Source organism: Vicia villosa, unplaced genomic scaffold, assembly GCF_029867415.1.
Source record: "Vicia villosa cultivar HV-30 ecotype Madison, WI unplaced genomic scaffold, Vvil1.0 ctg.001719F_1_1, whole genome shotgun sequence".
NCBI lineage: Eukaryota > Viridiplantae > Streptophyta > Magnoliopsida > Fabales > Fabaceae > Vicia > Vicia villosa.
This window is the reverse complement of record NW_026705710.1, coordinates 116,158-133,998: the sequence shown is the minus strand read 5'-3', so window position 1 is coordinate 133,998 and position 17,841 is coordinate 116,158. Positions and strand designations below refer to the sequence as shown.

Sequence of the window (17,841 nt, the reverse complement as noted above, 5' to 3'; positions counted from 1 at the left end):
GCTTTTAAAAGCGCTCTGGTAGGCCCCCCTATAAGAGCGCTTTTCTGGAAAAAGCGCTCTTGTAGGCCCCCCTTTAAGAGCGCTTTTCAGGAAAAAGCGCTCTGGTAGGCCCCCCTTTAAGTGCGCTTTTTCCAGAAAAGCGCTGTGATAGGCCCACCTGTGAGAGTAAAAAATAAAAATAAAACGCAACATACTAAAGCGCTTTTGTAAAAGCGCTCTTATAGGGTGGGCTTTAAGAGCGTTTTTTCCAGAAAAAGCGCTCTGATAGCCCCCCCTATAAGAGCGCTTTTACAAAAGCGCTTTAGTATGTTGTTTTTTTTTTTTTTTGCTTTTTTAGTAATCTTTGGCAGCGCTTTTAAAAAGAAGGCTTTAGTATGTGGGCCTTTAAGAGCGTTTTTTTAAAAAGCGCTTTAGTAGCTAAATGAGGTATTTTAATGTGCAGCCTGTAATTTAATCCTCCCAGTCGACCTGTAATATTTTCGACCTGTAATATGTTTTCAGCCTGTAATATTTTCGACCTGTAATTTATTTTCGACGATATTATTTCAGCCATCAGTAAGACAATATATATATATATATATATATATATATATATATATATACTAATATAATACCATTATAATATCCAAAATTATATATATATATCATTACAACATCAATAATATTATAGTACTTCAATTCGACACAAATCCTACATGAAAAAGCGCTTAATATAAAAATGACACAAATTCTCTTTTATTTCTTCCAACTTAAGTCTCGGGTATCCAGCGGCACGGAATTCGTCAAGGTACTACAAAACAAAAACAAAATATGAATGATACATTTAGTTAAATGTAATAAATTATATGAAATTATCTTAAGTTATAAATTCATACCGTGAGCGGAATCTCTAATTGATTTGCCTGAAGGATTTCTTTCATAAACCTCAATACAAAGTATCCGCAATCGTAACTGTTTTTCTGTTGCGGACACTACATAGAAAAACAAATAAGATTCTATAGTTGTGCATTGTTTTATCAAGTAGCATAAATATATTATAAGCAACATTGTGAAAAATAATGTACCTGCACTTGGATCCAAGTAATGTTGCTAGATTTAGTTCGGGATACCTGTGCGTCCCGTTGACTTCGGAACACTTGTATTGATCTAATTAACAAATATATAAAAGCATATGTTTAGATCAATCCCACAAATAAGTAAATATATATATATATAAATATACACGAATATATATTTAGAACGATCCCACTTACAAATCAACGATGTCCTTCATGGCCGGATAATTGGTCCATTCACCATTTACCGAATTCAGATAATACACGACTTCCCTTATAGGGTTGATAGCAAGCAGCAACCAGTGTGCTCTATAAATAAAAACAATAGGTTATATGAAAATTTTGCTATACACAAAAGAAACAGAGATTAGATGAACAAAGAATGAGAAACTAACCCTACTGGTCGGGTATTATACGCCCAAAGATGCAGACATTCTGTATTGCCGGTGGACATGAATCTATCTACTAAGCGCTATCTAACTGATTCCGGTTCCGAATCAATTGCCATTCCGCTGCAGTGGGCGGAAGACACGAAACGGAATCTGTTAGACAACGGAGTCCCGCGCAACACTCTGTCATACAACAACCTTAAATAAAAACATAATAAACATTAGATTATTTTCATTGAAATGTGTAAATAAATTATATTGTGGGACTAATTAAATAATATATCGGATGAGGGAATATTACCGAATGTATGAGTGCATGTTATTGACGCCTAGTTGATCATGCTTAAAAATCTCCTCCAAGTCATCAAGTGTAATAAGTGACTTGAATTCAATACCGAAGACACTCTCATCCATAACGATTTCACGTAAAGCACCATCCTTCAAATCGGACATATCAACCATTGTTGCGAGCGTCGACCGGTACCGAGGCACAAAAGCACCGCCTTTTTTTCCCGCTGGCTTCGGAGGACCAGTGGGTGGTACGGTACGAACTTGCTGCGTCACTTGTTGTGACTCTCGAGCGGATGCCTAAAAATCATATAAGTTATGTAAAATATAAAATCATGCAAATTTAGATTCAGATTAATTATTAACACTTTAAATGTACCTCTTTTAGTGATGCAACGGACTCCTCCTCCTGTAAAATCCCTTTACCCTTAACTGTGGGTTTTATAGGAGCAGTCTAAAATTAAAATGTAAAAAATAATTAATAAACGGTTTAGAATTGACATTCGAAAACTAAATGATTCATAATCGTTTTCAATATACCTCATCACTAATGGTAATGAGCTCCGAGGGCCATGCAACAAATGATCCTATTGCATCTCGCAGCAATGTCGTCTCTGAGACCATGTCAGGTACCGGTAGCATCGCATCATGATCTACTACAACATCCACCGATACTTTCAGGTGTCCATCCGGGAGCGGTCTATGGTGAAGTAAATCTCCCAAAGTGTTGTGCACTTTTCCCTTGCCAACTAGTCGATAACTCGGTTCCGATAAGTATAGTTGGCAAGATGAAATGCCCTAAACCAATAGTAAATATAAAGTCATTATCATTAATAAAATAGAACAATTTAAAAGGAAAAAAAATTATAATTACCTCGGGAAATTTCCTTTGATAGTTGATACTAGCCTTATCACTAGTTTCTTTCACCGATGAAGTGTTGCACTTTTCTCTCATATACGCCTCTTTATCTCTTTGCAATTCAGAGACTTGTGCTTGCAATTCCGCCAACTTTTGCAACACTTCTTCATTTGAAGGATTTCTTCTCCTAGGACTCTTGTAAAAAGAGGTTGGAGTCACACCATGACCCTTACCCCTCACCCGACCGGGATACTCAGGAGCATCTAGTGCTCTACTAAGTACGCTCCCCTCACCGGTGGATGCCGATTGCGACAAGGTCTCCTGTAATTCATTTACATTAAAAAATCATTTATATATTAAAAAACATTTGATTTAATTAAAGACACAGTATTATACTTACACATTCAGTAAAAACTCTCTGAACTTCGGGATCGACAGCATGATCCTTGCCCACACGAGCTTCCCTCCACAACACATGTTCAGGAAGTGAGGTTTCCTCACTTTTAGTCTCCTCTAACTATGCATTGACACAAAAGATAAAATCGTCAAATAAAACACATTTAGACAATTAATTAAAACGCATTTCTATTTACTTACAATTTTATCCTCCAAGCGTGCATATCCCAAACGCCCTTTTTTGTATGGATATGCGGGTTTGAATGCTCTCGCACTATTCTTGGCACTCCTTTTCCGAAAATCTTCATCTCTTTGCTCTACAAACTTAGCCCAATCTTCTTTACCAATGAAGATCTCATACTTTTTTGGCCGTCCCGGTGCCTCTTCAAGAAAGTTTCCATCTTTATCCTTAAGATAAGTGTTTGTCAAAAAAGCTTTCCACCCTCTATATCTTTTGTCGGCCAAACCAAGTATGTAGCGTCTACGATCATCTGGTATCTCAAAAGTCCTCTGCAAAAAAACATACTCATAGTGTGTTAGTATAAGTAATTTAAACAATTTATCATCAAGATAATAACAACAATTAACCATATATGATATATACCTGAAGCTCGTCCCAAATTGCTTTTTTTTTCGCATCCAAGTCTTCGCTTTTCATATTCCATCTAGCTACGGAGACCGGAATATGCATACGAACAAGTGTACCAATATAACTTGTCAACTTTGCAGAATTAGGACCAATTGCTTGTTTATCAGAATTCCATTCCAATCGGTATACTAATCCTTGGTCTCTATGTCGAACGATTCCCTTCATGATAGTGATGCCTCGTGCAACTTCTTTTGCTTCAGTATCAGGTGGAGCATTTGTATCCGTGGCATCTCTTTCTTGAGCATCTCTTTCTTGTGAGTTTTCAGGTGGAGCATCTCTATCCGGAGCCATTTAACCTGTATCAAACAAACTAAAGCACATTAGTACACTATTAATAAGCTAACAATCTATACAAGTAAAATGGAAGTCAAACCATGCATGTACAAGTAAATCGGAAACGAAATCGGTACAAATCAAAATAAGCGTCAAAAAATAAAGTTGTCGGAATTGAACAAAATTTACATGGCTATGGTAAAACGTCCCCACGGACTCAAAAATAAAGTCGGTTTTCCGAAATTCAGACCCTAAGCCCGACTTTTGATTACGGGCATAAGCAAAACCGATAAAAAACAGTCCCGAAATGAACATATAAGTGCATGAGCAGCTCCGGAATCGTCAAAATAGTATAGTTACATGTAAAGAAGTCGACAAACGGATACATGGTTCAAAAGTTATGTACAAAACGAGAATATGCACCAAAATTGAATAAGTACTATACTATTGATTAAAACAATCGGTACAAATTGAATAAAACAAATTAGTCGGAATATGTATACTATTACCTTTATCACTAACGTCTCTTTCTTTTCTTTGTAGGATTGTGTTCTACGCGTCTCTTAACAACGCGGACGGTTGGATTGATCCAAATACCCTCATTATGATCATTTCTAGTACAAGATTCATTCTCATTATGATCGTTTCTTGTACAAGATTCAATGCCAACATCAATATCACCTTGATCTTCAATGTTTTCATCTACTATTTTGTTAGATAAAAGCACTATAGACCATTTCGTACTTGTCGGATCATTGACATAGAACACTTGTTTAGCTTGAGAGGCTAAAATGAAAGGCTCATCTTTGTACCCTACCCTATTGAGATCCACTTGCAAAAATCCTGACTTATCCATTCGTATGCCACTATTATTTTCAACCCACTTGCAACCAAATACAAGAATCTGAAACTTCGCGTAATCAAACACCAAAATGCGCTCGATAACCCCAAAATATGACAAATTTGCAAATTTCGGATTTAAGTCATTCGCACTTGATATGTGCATTGCTTCAGCTACCAAGGTAACACCACTATTTTGCATAGTACTTTTATCATCCTGTTCTTTGGTATAAAATGTGTATCCATTAATTGCGTATGCGCTATAAGAAAGCACAATTACACTTGGACCATAGGCTAAACATCTCAACCTTTCTGTTACTGAAGCATGATCTGAACGATACTTTGAATAAATATGATCCCTAAACCACGGTATGAAACTTCGATTGTGCTCTCGTACTATCCAGTTCTCATTTCTATTTGGATTTAAATCTCGGAGAACAACCTTGTGCATTTCAACATACGGCTCAACCTCAATCTCATTGTGCAGAACATACAAGTGCGCTTGATCCCGTTCGACCATTGATACTGTCACAACTTTATTTCCAATTAGCCTTTTTCCTTCTTTTTTTTCGACAATATGAGATTTGGGGAGTCCAATTGATTGAACATTTGACAGATATTCAGTACAAAACTCAACCGCTTCTTCAACAACGTATCATTCGGCAATACAACCCTCCGGTCGACTTCTGTTTTTCACGTACCCTTTTAATATTTTCATATAACGTTCAGCAGGGTACATCCATCTCATATAAGCTGGTCCGCACAATTGTGTCTCTTTCACAAGATGAACGACTAGATGAACCATTATGTCAAAAAACGAGGGAGGAAAATACATTTCAAGATCACATAAAGTAACAACTATCTCTTTTTGCAATGTTGGTAAGATCGCGGGATCGACCACCTTACTGCAAATTGACCTGAAGAAGAAACACAGCTTAGTTATTGCGCTTCTTACTTTTTCTGGCAGAATAGAACGTATACCTATTGGTAAAAAATGTTCCATTATAACATGACAATCATGCGTCTTCAAACTCTTTAACTTGAGGTCTTTCATGGACACAAGTCTTCTAATATCTGAAGAGTAGCCTTCTGGAACTTTAACTTCACTGAGGAACTTACACAATGTTTTCTTCTCCTTTCTAGATAGAGTGTAAACAGCAGGTGGCAGATATGTTCATCTTCCTTTCGTCACGGGTCTCAATTCAGTTCTCATCCCCATGTTTACCATGTCATTCCTTATGTTAACGCCATCCTTAGACTTTCCTGGTATATTGAGTAACGTACCTATAACGCTGTCAAATACATTTTTTTCAATATGCATAACATCCAGGAAATGTCTTACGTACAACGACTTCCAATATGGAAGTTCAAAAAAAATGGACTTCTTCTTCCACCCACCCTTGACAAGTGAATGTGCAAAAGGCTTGCCAAACTGAGTGCTCACATCTTTCACCTTTTCAAAAATTTGATCACCTGACAAAAAAGGCGGGGCTGTACCATGTTCGGCCTTTCCGTTGAATGCTTTTCTCCACCCACGGTAGTGATGATTAGAATTTAAGAATCTACGATGACCGAGAAAGACATTCTTCTGACAAAGATCCAATCGTGTCGTATCGGTTTCATCTTCACAAACGGGACACGCCTTTTGACCTTTATTGCTGTACCCGGATAAATTTCCGTATGCTGGAAAATCATTAATTGTTCCAAACAACATCGCCCTCAAGTTGAAACTTTCCTTCCTATACCCATCGTAAACCTCCACACCGTTGTCCCACAAAAACTTTAAATCTTCGATTAACGGTGCCAAGTATACGTCTATGTCATTCCCTGGTTGTTTAGGCCCAGAAATTAGCATTGATAACATCATGTACTTACGCTTCATACATAGCCACGGAGGTAGGTTATAGATCATAAGAATCACAGGCCATGTGCTATGCGAGATACTTTGAATACCATGCGGGTTCATTCCATCAGTAGACAATGACAACCGAAGGTTTCTTGCTTCTTTTCCAAATTCAGGATATTCAGTATCAACTTTCATCCATTGTGGTGAGTCTGCCGGATGTCGCAACTTTCCATCAATAATTCTTTCATCTGCATGCCAAGTCAAGTGTCTTGAATCGATCTCACTACGATACATGCGTCTAAATCTCGGAATTATAGGAAAATACCATAAGACTTTAGCAGGAGACAACTTTTTCTTATATCGAGGGGCACCACATTTAGGACACTCATTCAACGCTGCATACTCGTTTCGAAACAAAACGCAATCGTTTGGACATGCATGTATCTTATCATAGCTCATGCCAATAGAGGACAACATCTTTTTGGCTTCATACGTTCGATTGGGAAGAACATTATCCTCTGGTAGCATATCTTTCATAAGGGCTAATAACTCTGTGAAACTTTTATCCGACCATCCATTGTCCGCCTTTAAGTTGTACAACTTTAACACCGCAGACAATCTTGTGAATTTTGAACAACCATCATACAACGGTTTCTCTGCATCGCTTACCAACCTCTCAAACATTTTGGGACAATCCGCAAGATCTTCTTCAAGCGCTTCTGCAATCTCTTCGACTCGATCGCAATCGTATGTGTCTGTGCAATCGTCGTTTGAAGCATACTTCCTATTACAACTCGACCCAGCATTCCCGTTACTTTTCTCACCATGCATTGTCCAACATGTATAACTTCTATCAATTCCAAACCGTAGTAAATGGGATCCCAACTGTTTCCCGTCAACCTTATCCCCATAACAGCAACCCAAGCAAGGACACGACATTCGAAGCGGGTCTTCGGAGTGCTTAACCGCAAACTCAACGAATTCCCATACCCCTTTCTCGTACTCTTTCGACAATCGGTTTGATCTCATCCATGTCTTATCCATGACTTAATTAAGCTAAACAAATGCTTCTTGGTTTCTCTACCAGGTACTAAGGAATTCTGTCAAGATAATAAATAGCTATCATCATAATAGAATACCTAATCAGAATACCCGATTTCTTAAAGAAGACATTACCTTATTTCAAGGTAATATAAGTCCACAAACCAAAAAACTGGTTGAAAATGAAATCACTAGTAAAAATTTGAAAGAGAATAATGTAAAATTTGAAAGAGAATAATGTGAATGTTTCCCATCTCACTTCATTTCAGAAATAAATATAGATATTTCCTTCTTATCTCTTAAAGTCAATTTAATATATGAGCATGTTTTAATATAGTTCAATCCATTTCAAAACTTGTAGAATTCCATAAACCAAGTTACAAAATAGCAAGAGGAAGAGTTGAAATGTTTGTATTACATTCAAACATGCTCATAGTGCACAACGATCATGGTTTAGAATAAAGATAGCATTTTCATTCTCAATCCCACAAATAAGTAAATATATAAATATACCTCACGAAATAGTATGCCAAAGTTTTCATGTAATCAAAATAACAGTAGAACTTCAAAACTTATACTTTTATATAAAACCTCACGAAACATTGTTCCAATAAGTCAACAAAACCTGAAGCATAACAACCTAACTTAAGTATACTTAAGTATAGTTAAGAGCACAAACCTGAACTAAGGAGAAAGAAGAGTGGTGATATATTGGGAACAAGGTTAAGCAATTTTCTTTTAGAGATTCAGATTCTGCAGATACAAAGAGGCAATCATAAGTCATCGTATAATAGAATACATTACTACTACCTTAGATACTTAATACAATTGAATAATATATGAATCTTGCTAATATGACCAATTCAAAGATTCAAAGATTCATGAATCAACAAGTCCTTAATTCAGAAGCAAACACAAGAAAAATAATTAGCACATATACATAGCATAGCATCGCATCAATGGAAGACATGAACATGAGTACTAAAAAAAATAACACTAACTTTTGTGTTCCTCTTCTCAAACACAAGAAAAATAATTAGCACCATATACATAGCATAACATCATTTAGTGAGAACATTAACTATTATCCAGTATCTTACCTTAGCAAGTCTTATTCTAGCTCTAGACCAACGTGAAATGACACTATCGTGTTTCTAACTGTCAAAGAAAGACGCAAAGCCTGCACCTAAAAAAAAACAAATTAGAAATCAAATTAGCTGCACCTTAAAGAATAGGAGATAAAGAGCAGTTTCACAACTGGAGATAAAAAGCACCATTTTTAATTCATAGGTTAATTTTTCTTCCTTCCATGTTTATTCATAAAGTCACCTCACCTCTACAAACTACATACTACTAAGTGAGTTATTGTCTCTACCTTTTCAAATAAGTATCTTTAAGAGATTATATTGGATGAAAATGATTAATTAATGAAATGGCTACTAAACTAGTCATTTGCAAAAACAAAATTTTATCAAAGAAATTTGGGTAAAGGATGGTGGTGTTTCTTATTAATAATATCTATTTCTCTATATTTTATCAAACACAAACAATATTCATTTCTCTATATTTTTGTTAAAGGATTAAAAACCAGACTAAAAAAATTCATTATGAGTTGATTCAGTTCATGCAACAGAAATTTCTAAAATCATCCATATGTGTACCTTAGCAAAGTATCCGTAGCAAAGTATCATACAAATTTCTAAAATATCAAACCCAAATCAGTTGATTCATATAATCAATTGCAAATAAAATCATTCATATATGTACCTTAATAATGGGTTGGATGAAGCAAGAAGTGTTGATTTTGACCAAGAAAACCCTAAAATCCCACAGACCGGCGGCGGCAGCGGCGGCGGCGGTGGCGTGAGAGTGAGACGACGACGGAGGGACGGGGAGTGGTTGAGAACGGCGGAGGGAGTGAGAGGAGGAGTACTGGTTGAGAACTTGCGAGGAAGAAGAAGACTGTTTCTGAAAAAATAGCGTGTTTCTGGAAAAAATTAGCGTGAGCGCTTTTCAGAAGCGCTTTCATACCCAGCCCTACAAGAGCGCTTTTCAAAAGCGCTGTCATACCCCATCCTATAAGAGCGCTTTTAGAAAGCGCTTTCATACCTACCCCCTATAAGAGCGCTTTTAAAAAGCGCTTTCATTCCCCCCCCCCCCCTATAAGAGCGCTTTTGAAAAGCGCTTTCATTACCCCCCCCCCCTATAAGAGCGCTTTTCTAGCGTGATTTTTTATTTTGTTTTTAGACAAACCTACCAAAGCGCTTTTGGGCATAAGCGCTGTCGTAGGTGTGCTGTTAAAAGCCAATTTTGGCGTAGTGGGAAGAGAAAGATAATTTTAATTATCACTAATATAAAGTAAAAGAATAATAAAAATAGAGTATTAATTAAAAGTTGTAATTAAAAGCTAAAAATTTAAATTGTTATAATCATGATTCTTTTTTTTTTTTTGACTAAAAACATGATTCTTATTTTGAGACAATTGTTTCAAACATGACAATTATTGACATTTATTTTGAGATAGAAAATATTATTATTTATTAATATATGACAATTATTGACATTTATTTTGAGATATATAGAAAAATATTATTATTTATTAGTAAAATTTTTCAACTCTTTTAAATTCTCATTTCTTCACACTATCAATAAAGTATAATTTAGTAAAATAACCCAAATTTTTATTCGTGATGACTTGTAATTTAATATAAAGATATTATTAAACACTTAACATAAGGTCCACCAATAATTTGCTTCATCATGACCTGCATAATGAGACAAACATAATAAGCATCTTGTAATGCAAAGAAGCCGTAGACAAGTGGACAGAAAATAACTCGTCAAGTTTCATCATTGTTACCAATGTTCTTGGTAAGGGGAACAACACAGCTAGATTGTGATTTAGATCTTTGTATTGTTTTCTTAAATTACTATATTCACAGCTACATCTATCTTCTAAATAGTTCTGTTTGGTGTTGGCATGTCGCAAGGGTGTGCACCTTATCAGTAACATAATTTATTTACATGTGCATCTTTGTTTTCTTTAATATAAATCTCTGCTATGTAGATTTTGCTAAAAGAAAAGTTGGTGATTGTGTTAAATAAAGTTGAACTTGTAGCGGATAAAATAGAGATGAAAGTGTTGTTAACGAAAAAAGATGGAAATGTTAGTTGCATATAAGTATAACTACCCTAAGTACGTTAAGCTTTAGGCTTTTATGCCTACCAGTTTGTCTAGATTGTTAGTACATGTGAATTGCATTCAAAGCATTTTGAAGATTTTTTAGAATTATATATATAAAGTAACTACTTTATTAGTTGTGGATTCCATATCATGCTATCCATTTTTTAGAGGATAAAAAAGAAAATATTTTTTTTTATTCTTTTCAAATATGAGAGAATGACCAGAGAAAGATATGGAAAATGTGGTAGACTTGTCAATAGGATATCGAAAATAAAAAATTATGAAATTGAATTTTTAAGACAATGTTTAGGAGTTTGGAGAAGATGGGAGGGGAAGACTTTCGAAAACAAATTTTTAAAAAAATATAGGAAAATATTTAATAATTTAAAAAAAAATGATTTTGTATAGAATGATGGCCAGTTTGTTTCAGCTTTAAAAAAATGGATTTTTTCTTTGTATTTTTGAAAATAGATTTTCTAAAACCGTTTTTCAAAATATTACAAATTTTTTTATATTCTTTTTTTCTAAAATGAAACACTTAATTTGACATCCTATAACATAAACATACATAATTGAAGACCAAAATTTAGTCAAAATCATAATTTTTTCAAAAAGTTGTATTTCAAAAATGATTTTTATGAAAATCTATTTGAAATAGCTTCAAAATTAAGTGATTTTTTGAAAATTTGATATCTAAATTTTTTCCCCATAAATAGATGAAATACATAAAATCACATTTTAAGAATAACTATTCAAACAAATTTTTCATTTAAAGCTTTTATAAAAAGTTACTTTGTAAAATTTTTTTTTACAAAATTTGGTAACACTATAAAAATCATTTTTAAAAAAAGCCAGAACAAACGGGCCCATAAGAGTTTATATCATTACTATATTTTTAATTTTTCGAATACTATAAAAACATAAAAGATATTTTGAAAATTCATGTAAGCCTCCAAAATACCCCTTCAATATAAATTTTGAGTTCTCCATATTAGAGGATTTTTGGTGTTATGAATAAAAGCAAACCCTCCTAATCAAAATCATTAATTCTTTCCATCCAATCCTTTTACTTTTTCAAAGTCATCCTCTCCCTTCCCCTCCAAACTCCCAATCATAGCCTACAGAAAACAAAGAATATAAAGTGTTATGTTCAGAAATTAGAATTGTTGGTGTCACTAGTGCAAAATGAACAATATAATTTTAAAATTTACACCTAATATACTAAAAACGGGTGTAAATAAGAAACATGGTGGCACTTTTGTAAATAAAATGTAGATTTATGATTGATCATGTGAAAATATACACCCGATTTTTTAAAAACGGGTGTAAATTAAAAATATTATTATATTTAAATTTCAATTACTCCCGTTAAATTAAAAATCGGGTGTAAATTTAAATTGACTTAAAAAAATATTTATTTTTATAACTCAAAATATTATTCTTAATAACTAGTTAAGTGAATATTGTGAATATTTTGAATAATTTCAATACAAGATTGATTTGAGAACGTTTAGTTCGGCGCTTTCTACGCCCAAAGCAATGCCACTCTTGATCTTTGAATCATTCTTCACTCTCTCTCTAAAACCTAACTGTTCAAAATCCACTCTCTCATTCCAACAATGAAAATCGAATGTGTGTAAACGCGGTTTCTGTTAGATCCAGATTCATGGGGATTTGCTTCAGCATTGAAGAAAAACACGTTTCCCATTCCGATTCTAAACCTAAACCTAATTCCATTTCCACTGGTAATTTCATTTTATTTTATTTTTATTTCTCTAAAATCTATTTTATCCGTTTTTCGCTTAACCGATCTTACTGTGATTCAGATTCGGTTGGAAATGTATCCGCTGCTGGTTCGATGAATATCAAAGAACTTCGAGAAGGTGCTGGATACAGCAACGTGCTTATTTTTACCTATAACGAATTGAGGCTTGCGACGAAGCAGTTTCGGCCTGATTTTATACTTGGAGAAGGTGGATTTGGTGTTGTGTATAAAGGTGTTATTGATGATAGTGTAAGAGCGGGTTATAAATCCACTGAAGTCGCTATTAAGGAACTTAATCGCGAAGGGTTTCAAGGCGATAGGGAATGGCTTGTAAGTCGCTCACTTTTTCGATTCATCTTTCATTGTTATATAGAAGTATAGAAGTAGTAGTGTATGTTTTGGATTAGTGTTCATTTTTTTTGTTTAAAATCAAATCAAATTGGTTCAATCTTCGTTTTTTTCCCAAATTTTCATCGACTGGGAAATTCTATTCGAATTTTTAGGTTTGAGGTTGTTCGATTGAAATTCATTGCAACGTGGATGTTGGTGATTCGTGAGATTGTTATCCATGGAGTTTGCAGCTTGATTTCTCTGTCCACTTCTGCATCTCTGGTTTGTTGTTGCCCATCAAATTATAGATTGCCATAAGATCCGTAATAATTTTATATTAGTGAATGTTGGAAAAGGAAATGATATCTAGAGAAAGAAAAAATATAGTTTAGTTAAGAAAATAGAGAACTTGATATAAAGATTCTTATTCAATGAATCTAACATGAGGAAAGGTTCTCTTCACCAGGAATTTCTCACTGCACAACTGTCAAGTCAACTGAACAACTAGATTTCTAACTATTTTTCCCACCTCTTCCACAACCCTCCTCAATCGTTACAGTTAGTAAGCTATTGCTTTAACTCAAACAACAGTACTAGTTGTCACAGTTTGCAAATGTAGGAAACTCTAGTAGAGAACACTTTCCAGACCTTATCCCTTTTGTTGGCTCAGGCTCAATCCGAACATAGTTTGAGTTCATTATTTCTTCTTCTGGTTATGATGGCTGTGATCTATCATTTTCTATATTCATCTCAGAGCCGTTGTGTATGATCAGTTAACATGAATAAACTGCATTCCAAATCCACATCTCAAATCAAACTCTGTCATACTCATCTCATGCCAAGTAGGTTCCCTAGATTTTCTATATATTCTTAACCAGTTGCTGGTGGATTATGTACAAACTGAGTGGACTCCTTAAGGTTCTTATGTAATATTTGGTATAAAAAGATTGTTCTCTGTGCCAAAAAGAGAGTTGTTTTTAGGTTTCAATAATAATTTGGCTAGATTTTTAGATTAACCATTTGTTTTCACTCTCTGTTAATGATGAAAGGAAGAAAAGATATTGTAATTTGTTGTACTACAATTTGATAACAAATGTCTTGATCAATAATTTGGATTTTGGAAGTTTAGTGTTTTGAGATATAGAGACATTAATATTACTGAATAGTTTATTGTTATTATTACTAAATCAATATATTACAGGCTACAAGACATGCCGAAATGGAAGCTATAGACCTGCTTCTAGAACAGAGGCAGAAAAACAGACTTTCGATGACTGAAGTTGCTAAAAAATTCTCAAACTGCAGTCTTTATGTTACTTGTGAACCGTGCAGAATGTGTGCACCTGCTTTATCAAATTTAGGTATGCTCCTTCAAATCATCAATTGTTTATGTATCTGGTCCTTATGCTATCCTTTCTAATTCAATAATTTATCAGGTATAAAGGAAGTGTTTTATGGCTGTTCAAATGATAAATTTGGAGGTTGTGGATCAATACTATCATTGCATTTAAGTGATGCCGTGTCACCTAATAAGTATGCATTTTAACTAAACAACATTTAAGCTTCTCCATATAGCTCTCCACTACATCCTTTATTGTTAATAAATTGGTAATTCTTAAATTTCTTCTCATTAACATTGTTTTTCCACCTAGAAGGGGTTTCAAATGTGCTGGAGGTATAATGGCAAAAGAAGCTGTCCTTCTCTTTCGAACATTCTACGAGCAATTTTCTCCAATTTTGTGATTGGTATATTTTAATATTATGCCTGAAATTATGATTCACTCCAATGCATTTCATTCTATCTATTTCCCCTTTCTATGAATCATTCCTTTTGAATTGCTTTAATGATCATGATCCATATGATACAAATGTTCTCACATGTACATTAGGATTTGGAATCCATATCAAATTCTATTTTCTTAAGATAATTTGTAAACTAATATTGATTTGTCAATAATTATATCACTACTATCAATTAAAAAAAAATTAGTCATACAAAATCTTATATTTATGAAAGATTAATAAAAGTAACAATAAGGAGACAAAAATGAGATGAGGCTGGTAGTAGTGGATGAGTAGTCCCTCTCTCAATTGGGTTTGGCAAAGCAGACAAGGTCATAGGTGAATAGTGGGACATATATGTCGTTTAATTTCTACAACCATATAATATATATGGGGTCATTTCTCCACCACAAGTTTCTTCCTTCATATCTCCACACACACACACACCCTCTTCAACCAACTATATATAAATGGTTCATTAGTCTATTATAGAAGTATTCAAACAACAACTACATAACTTGTTCACACAGCAAAGTTTTAAGTATAGAGAATTTATTAATGGCTGCTACTGCTACTGCTACAGCTGGTTCATTTTTGATGAAGGGTTCGAAGGTTCGATCGTTGGGACGATACAGTTCGAAGCAAGTTCGACAACAAAGAGGAAGGCTATACATAATCTGGAGATGTACTGTTTTATTATTCTGTCTCCTAGTTCTGAAATTTATGTCAAGAGTAGTAGCTATTTTCTGATTAATTCTAGGTTTTGAAAGGCTGATGCCGATCTTTCAGTGTCGTCACATCAAACAAAAGATAAGGCTAGCAAACCGTATGCTCAAGCTGGTAGGGCATCTTTTCAGCCGGGTACCGTAAAGTTGGTTATGGCTGGAAGTGGTTGTGAAAGCAGAGAAAAAGTGGAACAGGTGCAAAAAGTGCATGCTCTTTTTATGTTTTTTCTTCTTCCAGAAATTAGCAACTTGACATGTAAAAAAGAATTCCTTGTTACAGATTCTAGAGCAGGTTAATGGTGATGTTGGTGCTGCAATCGAATTTCTCTCTTCTTTTTTCTATTTTTTGGTTTGTTGGCTATTAGTTTCCTTTGGGTTTGGGAGGTGATTCAAAATAAATATTTTGCTCACAAATACTGGTATAATATTATGTTCTCCTTTGACATTCTTGTTTGTTGTTTTTGCCGCTCCTTCTATCACAGAAGATTCCAAGAAACAAGGTCTGTCCGTGTGGTTCAAAAAAGAAATACAAAGCTTGTTGTGGAACCGCGTCGAGAAAACAATCCGCTAAGTATGTAGCGTACGCATCTTACACTTCTTTCTTCTGTAGTCCTGTTTTAATTTTCAACTATGCAGATAATGTCTATTGAGTGCATAAAGTTTAGATATAATTTTCATGGAACTATTGTGATTTCATTATAGTGTAACCAAATCAAATCAAGTATAGTTCTATGGTATATGATTTCATTGTAGTGTAACCGATTATATACTTTTCTTGCATCAGTAACCAAGTTGTCGACTCCAGAAAGAGCAAAAATGAATCGAAGAAAGGGATTTCTGCAACAGCTGAAGTAACACCTGATATGGGTGCACTTTGTATCTAAACCAATAGCAAGTGTAAGACACCTTGTATTATAGTTTACATCAACTGTTTGGTGCTGCGATGTCTCTGGTAAGTTTGTCCTCTTCAATTTCAATGCGTGGATAGTATTTTTATGCTGTAAAATGTAGGTTAAATTGACGGTTGGATGGTTGCAGGAGATTCGGGACGACTCATTATAGGAAGTGCTGACCAGACTGCGAAGCTATGGAATGTGCAGAGTGGTCAGTAATTGTTTACTTTCAATTTTGACTCCCCTGCAAGGTCTGTTGACTTTTCCGTTGGTGATAAGCTTGCTGTTATCACCACTGACCCATTCATGGAACTCACTTCAGCAATCCATGTCAAACGCATTGCAAAAGATCCTGCAGACCGTAAGCAACATTTTTCCTTATCTCTCTGCAAATTTGCTGACATCCAATACTAATAATGCCAATGCTTCTTTGTTCTATTCAGAGACTGGGGAGTCTTTGCTTGTTATTAAGGGCCCTCAGGGAAGAATCAATAGAGCCATATGGGGCCCCCTCAACAGAACCATTATCAGTGCCGGAGAAGAGTGTATTATTCGTATTTGGGATTCTGAGGTCGGCCCTGATTTCCTATAATTATTTTGCAAACACTCAGCAGTCGCTAATAGTAATACTATCACCATCGACTACAATTGCTTCATTCTGTTTCACTTGCTTATATGCAGACAGGAAATCTACTTAGGGAGTCGGACAAGGAATCCAGCCACAAAAAGACAGTAACATCACTGGCCAAATCTGCTGATGGCTCACATTTCTTGACGGGCTCCCTTGATAAGTTTGCTAAGGTATCATCACCATCATCATCATCATTTCAATTAATTTTTTATCATGATATTATTGCAATACACCTAACCAGTTTCCTTTCTTTTTTGCAATATTTATGGATATCTTCTGGCTATTAATTAGATTTGGGATAGCAGAACATTGTCTCTAATCAAGACATATGTGACAGAACGCCCTGTCAATGCAGTTGCAATGTCGCCTCTCCTTGATCATGTATGTTTGTGTATTGTGAATTACTTAATATAAATTATGTCATGTCATGTCATGGTATTCCTATTAGTAGTCTTGGTAATATATGCAAGTAATACTGGTTGTTCATCTTTATTTGATTAATTACCTCATGTCTCCCTTGACTGCTTTGAATAAAGGTGTCCTATTTGTTTTGTTTTGTGTTGGGGCAATTTGATACAATGCATTGCTAGCAATAATGATTGGCACTGTCTAAGTTTTCCCACACTCACTTTTTTATTGTGGTGAATAGCAATAATGATTGACAATCCAATCTTGATACAATAGTCACTAATGCAACGAATGAGTGAGAGTTCCGACTAAAGACCGTCCAAATTCAAGAGTTATGACTCTTATTTATGAGCCAGGAACTAGGAATTGAGCTGCAAAACCTGCCTTGAGAAAGAGAGCACAATATTGATTTTTGGCAATTGTATAATAGTTCTGATGTGTTTTCTTTCCATTCTCTTATTGTTAGGAATTGTAAGAGTAATTACAT

General features: G+C 34.7%; 2 protein-coding genes and 1 pseudogene across 2 annotated transcripts; 2 read left to right on the top strand and 1 right to left on the bottom strand.

The window, feature by feature from the left end:
* Positions 1 to 672: 672 nt before the first annotated feature.
* LOC131636420 (uncharacterized) lies at positions 673 to 1,630 on the bottom strand. Its single transcript, XM_058907031.1, has 5 exons — positions 1,451 to 1,630; positions 1,254 to 1,364; positions 1,065 to 1,146; positions 876 to 971; positions 673 to 790 (listed from the first exon to the last, which is right to left on the bottom strand). The coding sequence occupies exons 1-5, from the start codon at positions 1,507 to 1,509 to the stop codon at positions 692 to 694; spliced, it is 447 nt and encodes a 148-aa protein (XP_058763014.1). The 5' UTR covers positions 1,510 to 1,630; the 3' UTR covers positions 673 to 691.
* Positions 1,631 to 12,678: 11,048 nt separating this feature from the next.
* Positions 12,679 to 14,658, top strand: LOC131636416 (tRNA-specific adenosine deaminase TAD2-like). The gene is made up of 4 exons (XM_058907022.1): positions 12,679 to 12,915; positions 14,117 to 14,276; positions 14,352 to 14,448; positions 14,568 to 14,658. Exons 1-4 carry the CDS (start codon positions 12,679 to 12,681, stop codon positions 14,656 to 14,658), a joined length of 585 nt encoding a protein of 194 aa, XP_058763005.1.
* Positions 14,659 to 16,052: 1,394 nt separating this feature from the next.
* LOC131636415 (eukaryotic translation initiation factor 3 subunit I-like) lies at positions 16,053 to 17,375 on the top strand (annotated as a pseudogene).
* Positions 17,376 to 17,841: the final 466 nt, after the last annotated feature.